The sequence below is a fragment of the Anopheles coustani genome, chromosome 3 (assembly GCF_943734705.1).
Source record: "Anopheles coustani chromosome 3, idAnoCousDA_361_x.2, whole genome shotgun sequence".
Lineage (NCBI taxonomy): Eukaryota > Metazoa > Arthropoda > Insecta > Diptera > Culicidae > Anopheles > Anopheles coustani.
The window spans coordinates 92953354-92959606 of record NC_071288.1 but is presented as its reverse complement, the minus strand read 5'-3'; the positions used below and the strand labels follow the sequence as shown (position 1 = coordinate 92959606).

General features: G+C 42.3%; 2 protein-coding genes across 2 annotated transcripts; both read left to right on the top strand.

The window, feature by feature from the left end:
* Positions 1-320: 320 nt before the first annotated feature.
* On the top strand, positions 321-2040 carry LOC131269689 (probable cytochrome P450 9f2). Its single transcript, XM_058272179.1, has 2 exons — positions 321-532; positions 627-2040. Exons 1-2 carry the CDS (start codon positions 321-323, stop codon positions 2038-2040), a joined length of 1626 nt encoding a protein of 541 aa, XP_058128162.1.
* Positions 2041-3045: 1005 nt separating this feature from the next.
* Positions 3046-4751, top strand: LOC131269678 (probable cytochrome P450 9f2). The gene is made up of 2 exons (XM_058272168.1): positions 3046-3257; positions 3338-4751. The coding sequence occupies exons 1-2, from the start codon at positions 3046-3048 to the stop codon at positions 4749-4751; spliced, it is 1626 nt and encodes a 541-aa protein (XP_058128151.1).
* Positions 4752-6253: the final 1502 nt, after the last annotated feature.

The following is a 6253-nucleotide window of genomic DNA, read 5'->3' as shown; positions in this document are numbered from 1 at the left end:
CTTGGTGACTTATCTCACCCATACATGAACGTACGAAGAGTAAAAACTGGTTCGCGGTCCAACAACCTATAAAAAGCCAATACTGGGCACAACACCGCTTCAGTTAAGAATTTGAAAAGACTAGTGCTGTTCCAGTGTCTCGCGTATCTCTGGTAGGTAAATAGCAAAAGTACACGATAAGAGTACCTAAGGCTGTTGCGCGAGGCTGCGGTGTCGGTGGTAAAAACGAGGTCAATGTTAAGTTCATCGTAGAAACCATTACCAGAGCCAAAAGTGAAAGTGTTTAGAGCAGAAGAAAGGTGCCGTAAATTTGAAAAAAAATGGGGATCGATCTGTTGTATCTCGTACCGTTGGTGATGATCCTTTACGCCCTCTACTGCTACATCACAAAGGATAATAAATACTTCCACGATAAGCCGATACCTTCCATGGCAGTGGAGCCTCTGTTTGGAAGCTCCGGTCGGTTGATGAAGAAAAAGACCTCGTTCCATGAATGGATCGTCGAAATCTACAACAAGTATCCGCTGGTGAAGTAAGTGCTAAGTGAAAACCATATCATCTCCGATCAATGATGTGCATAAATTGCAACTGAAATGTCTCCTCAATATTCTTGATTGTTTTATCAGAGTCTTTGGGATGCACGATCTTACAACCCCCATTTTCGTCGTTCGCGATCCGGAGCTGATCAAGCGCATTGGCGTCAAGGATTTCGATTACTTCGTCAACCACCGACAGGTATTCGGTAATACCGAAAACAGCAACCCTCAAGCCCTGTTTGGTAGAACGCTTCTTGCGCTGAAAGATCAAAAATGGCGTGATATGAGGGCCACCCTTAGTCCTGCTTTTACCGGAAGTAAGATGCGGCAGATGTTCGAACTGGTTGGTCAATGTTGTGAGAATATGGTGAAGTTTTATAAGGACGAAATGCGCACTAAAGGTGGCCCACAGGAATACGAGATGAAAGATATGTTTACGCGATACGCCAATGACGTAATTGCTACGTGTGCGTTCGGGATTCAGGTTGATAGCTTACGTAATGCCGAAAACAATTTTTACATGATGGCCAAGAAGATGATGATGTTGCAGCGACCGATCGTTATGGTGAAACTGATCTGTTTCCGGCTGGTGCCGAAGCTGATGGCCTGGTTAGGTCTTGATCTATTCGATCGCGAACAGAACAGCTTCTTTATGCAGATCATCCGGGAGACGGTGCAAACGAGAGACGCCCAAGGTATAGTCCGACCGGACATGGTGAACCTTTTGATGCAGGCCCGCAAGGGAGCCTTGAAACATCAGAAGGAAGGTAAAGATGAGGATGAAGTCAAAGGATTCGCCACCGTCGAGGAATCGGAAGTGGGCCAAGTTCAAGTTGGTAAAGGATTGGAGATGTCAGAGACGGAGATGGTGGCCCAATGTCTCATCTTTTTCCTCGCTGGATTCGATACCGTTTCCACCTGTTTGACATTCCTGGCGTACGAGTTGACTCTAAATCGTGATGTGCAGGATAAGCTGTACGAGGAGATACGCGAAACAAAAGTCTCCCTCGGAGGTGGTCCACTGACCTACGATGCCGTGCAAAAGATGCAATACATGGACATGGTCATCTCAGAAGCCCTACGTATGTGGGCACCGGCTCCTTCTACCGATCGGGAGTGCGTGCGGGACTACGTGGTAGATGATGGGGAGCGCTTACGGTTCACCATCGACAAGGGAACCTGTGTGTTCATTCCCATCGCCGGCCTTCATCACGATCCACAATATTTCCCGAACCCGGAAAAGTTTGATCCGGAGCGTTTCAGTCCGGAAAATCGCGATAAAATTAATCCTAGCACGTACCTTCCATTCGGAATCGGACCGAGAAATTGTATTGGATCTCGCTTTGCCCTCATGGAGGTTAAAGCGATCATCTACTACATGCTGATGGATTTCACGTTCGAGAAAACATCAAACACTCAGGTGCCACTACAGTTGGCCAAAGGTTTTGCAGGGATGCGCAGTGAGAAGGGAGTGCATGTAGAACTGCGGCCACGAAAACATTAAAGTATTGTTATGCAATCAGTTTCCTATTATAGTTTTAAACAAAATAAATTATGAAATGATATTAGAATGATGAAAAATGATGTGTATGTTTCCTTCTCTTTGACGAATGAAAAGTTTGAAGCAGTTACAATTTATCATACGGTATCGGGACAACCTTGAACTATTATAAAAATTGAAAACGATAGAAGTAGCAAAAAACTCAGAACTGGTAAGGAAGCATTTTGCGTGCAAAATACGACGCTCTGTGCTGATAAGTTGATTGTGGTTCTTGTGACTTCCATCAGCTAAGATAAGGACAACAATTGCCTTATCGCTTACTTTGAGAAACTCAACAAAAGTAGAAGCAATCTATTTGAAGAAGTGCATCGAATAGATTGAACGACTTTCTTTTACGTTTTATTTATTCCCAAATTTCAATTTCAATACGTGCCACTAATTTTGCAGCTTTACGAATAAGCTTCCATATAATATTTGCTTTTAATAACGGTTTTGCTAGATGCTGCGTCATGTGCGCCGTTGTATTAATTTACCAACACCATCGGATGGACAAATCTGCTTGTCATCATCGCATTTTTATACTCTATTTAAATTGGTTAGGCAGAGGTTCACAACCTCTTTTTGTTTCTTTCATGGCAGATAAGTCAAGTAAGATGTTGTTAAATATGGATGATTGTTTCTACGGTTGTCGAATTATGGTGAGGTTCTAGTGTTTCCTTTGAATTGATGGCGTAGTAAATTTGGCACAGGTTGAGAATCGCTGGCATTCAATTTTGGCTCTCTCACTTCCCATCATGCAAAATTCTTGCCACTCTCTGTCCGAATTGTGTGGAACATTAACACGTTGGCCCCGGTTGAAATGCGCTATAAAAGACCTCTCCCGTTATCAACACCATTCAGTTGGGTTGTAAACTTTGCCAGAGTGAGTGGAATCAGTAACTAACAACAGAGCAATAGAGGAAAGAGCTTGTACATTGAAATAATTGGTCATATACACACATTTGAAACATGGAGATCGATTTGGTGTACCTGTTGTCATTATTGACGATCCTGTACACCGTCTACTATTACCTTACAAAGGATAATAAATACTTCCACGATAAGCCGATACCTTCCATGGCAGTGGAGCCTCTGTTTGGGAGCTCCGGTCGGTTGATGAAGAAAAAGACTTCGTTCCATGAATGGATGATCGAAATCTACAACAAGTATCCGCTGGTGAAGTAAGTATTGTGTTAAAAAAGTCCTTTTCTCAGAATGCTATAAGATTAAGATAATTTGTTTTCAATTTATCTCCGTACAGAGTGTTTGGAATGCACGATCTAACGACACCGGTGTTCGTCGTTCGCGATCCAGAGCTGATCAAGCGAATCGGCGTCAAGGATTTTGAATACTTTATCAACCATCGTCCGATTTTCGGTAGTTCCGAAAACAACAACTCGCACTCGCTCTTCAGTAAAACATTGGTTTCCCTTAACGATCAAAAGTGGCGTGACATGAGGGCCACTCTTAGTCCTGCCTTCACCGGAAGTAAGATGCGGCAGATGTTCGAACTGGTTGGTGAATGTTGTGAGAATATGGTGAAGTTTTATAAGGACGAAGTGCGCACTAAAGGTGGCCCACAGGAGTATGAGATGAAGAATGTGTTTACTCGGTTCGCGAATGATGTTATCGCAACGTGTGCATTTGGCATCAAAGTGGACTCTCTGCGTAACGCTGATAATGACTTCTACGAGAACGGTAGGAAAATGATGATGTTCCAGAGGCCGATTGTGCTGGTAAAAGTATTTGGCTTCCGACTGGCACCGAAATTGATGGCATGGTTGGGACTAGATTTGTTTGATCGTGAACAGAACAAGTATTTCACCGAGATTATCAAGGATACGGTGCGAACGCGAGATGCTCATGGAATCGTCCGACACGACATGGTGAATCTGTTGATGCAGGCCCGTAAGGGAGCATTGAAAAATCAAAAGGATACCAAGGAGGAAGAGGAAGTTAAAGGGTTCGCAACTGTCGAAGAATCTGAAGTGGGCCGGGTTCAAGTCAGCAAAGGAATGGAGATGTCAGAGGCGGAGATGGTGGCCCAATGTGTTATCTTTTTCCTAGCCGGATTCGATACCGTTTCTACCTGTTTGACGTTTTTGACGTACGAGTTGACACTCAACCGGGAGGTACAAGATAAGCTGTACGATGAGATACGTCAGACAAAGGCATCGCTTGGAGGGGGTCCACTGACTTACGATGCCGTCCAAAAGATGCAATACATGGACATGGTTGTCTCGGAATCCTTGCGTATGTGGTCACCAGCTCCATCTACGGATCGATTGTGTGTCCGGGACTATGTGGTAGATGATGGAGAGAATCTGAAATTCACCATCGACAAAGGCACGGCTGTGTTCTTCCCCATCGCTGGCCTACACCACGATCCGAAATATTATCCAAATCCTTATAAGTTTGACCCGGAGCGTTTCAGTCCGGAAAATCGAGATAAAATTGATCCTTGTACGTACCTTCCATTCGGAATCGGACCCAGAAATTGTATTGGATCTCGCTTTGCCCTCATGGAAGTTAAAGCTATCATCTACTACATGCTGATGGAGTTCACGTTCGAGAAAACATCAAACACTCAGGTGCCACTCCAGTTGGGTAAAGGCTTTGCAGGGATGCGCAGTGAGAAGGGAGTCTATGTAGAACTGCGGCCACGAAAACATTGAAGTGTTGTTGTACAATCGGCACAATCTTATTGTAAATATAAATGGTAAATAAAACAAATTATGAAATGATAATGCAAAAATGAAAAAGCTTGAGTTAGTTACCTTTTCTTTGACCTCTGATATTTAAAAAAAAATCAATTTGTCATAAGCTATCGGGACAACCTTTAACTGTTCTAAAAGATATAAATGCAGCTGGTTGGGAAGCATTTGTCCTGCCAAGTACGACATTTCTTGGTGCCTTCCTACATTTTTGCTTATACATTGAAATTTCAAAGATTTAGAAATATTTTTCTATTAAATTTTACGTTTTGGAAATGTTCATGTTCCTCTGTAAATCCAGTGGCATATCTGGAGGAAAGTTTTCATTATGCATAGTTACATCTTAAATTTAAGCCTTAGCAATTTAAAGCTTAGCTCATGTACATAAATTCGATCATTTTGTTTCACACAATAACAAATTCCTTTGTGTTTAATTGCAACCCGTTGCATCGTGGTTTTCTTGCAATTGATAAATTATTAGGTATTTTGTGTAGCAAATGTTGAAAGTTCACCTAGTATGCTTGGATGCCGCAATGCAATCATTACTAATTGTTCGGGGAGTTGTTGCAAAACAGTCTTTTATAGTGTGTCTCAGTTAAATTAGGATTGTTTTCAATGAATTTTGAAAGCTGCGTTGAAGGAAAAACCGAGTGGCACCTCCTTTCACCTGCTGGTGGTTTGTCTTGGTACAGCAAAATGTAAACTCTCGTACAAAACATATGACTTACCCGGGTAGGCGGTTGTAGATTTATGGGGTAAAAATCGAAAAATGGTGTAAAAAAAAACTTAGAATAAAAATAAAAAGTCTGTTTTCGGCAGAACGATAGCAAACATGTTGCTAGAGGCATTCCAGGAATTTCGAGTCGATACAACTGTTCAATTCGAAGTAATTGCAAAATAAAAGGGCAAAACTTACCCAGGTAGGCGGTTGTAAATCTAACCAGTTAAAGGTTAAAACTTCTTCAACGGTTTCAAAGGAAAAATTGCGGTACACCCCCCGCAAACCAGTTTTTTGTTGTGAACTGTGGAACATCTTGTCCCTTTTCTTCAACCTTTTGCCCCAACAGAGTAAATTCTTCCTACATGCTTGGTGACTTATCTCACCCATACATGAACCTACGAAGAGTAAAAATTGGCTCGTGGTCCAAACCTATAAAAAGTCAATACTGGGTACAACACCGCTTCAGTTAAGAATTTTCTAAGAGGCGAATGTAGCCGAAAGGCTCAAAGTCTCTATAAAAATCATCCAACAACAACAGTTAAAAATGTGAAAAGACTAGTGCTGTTCCAGTGTCTCGCGTATCTCTGGTAGATAAATAGCAAAAGTACACGATAAGAGTACCTAAGGCTGTTGCGCGAGGCTGCGGTGTCGGTAGTAAAAACGAGATCAATGTTAAGTTCATCGTAGAAACCTTTACCAGAAACAAAAGTGAAAGTGTTTCGAGCAGAAGAAAGGTGCCGTA

Bases quoted from the DNA above. Each gene is read 5' to 3' on its own strand.
- LOC131269678 (XM_058272168.1), top strand. From the start codon at position 3,046: ATGGAGATCGATTTGGTGTACCTGTTGTCATTATTGACGATCCTGTAC. The intron at 3,258-3,337 runs GTAAGTATTGTG...ATCTCCGTACAG, and splicing joins AACAAGTATCCGCTGGTGAA to AGTGTTTGGAATGCACGATC.
- LOC131269689 (XM_058272179.1), top strand. From the start codon at position 321: ATGGGGATCGATCTGTTGTATCTCGTACCGTTGGTGATGATCCTTTAC. The intron at 533-626 runs GTAAGTGCTAAG...TTGTTTTATCAG, and splicing joins AACAAGTATCCGCTGGTGAA to AGTCTTTGGGATGCACGATC.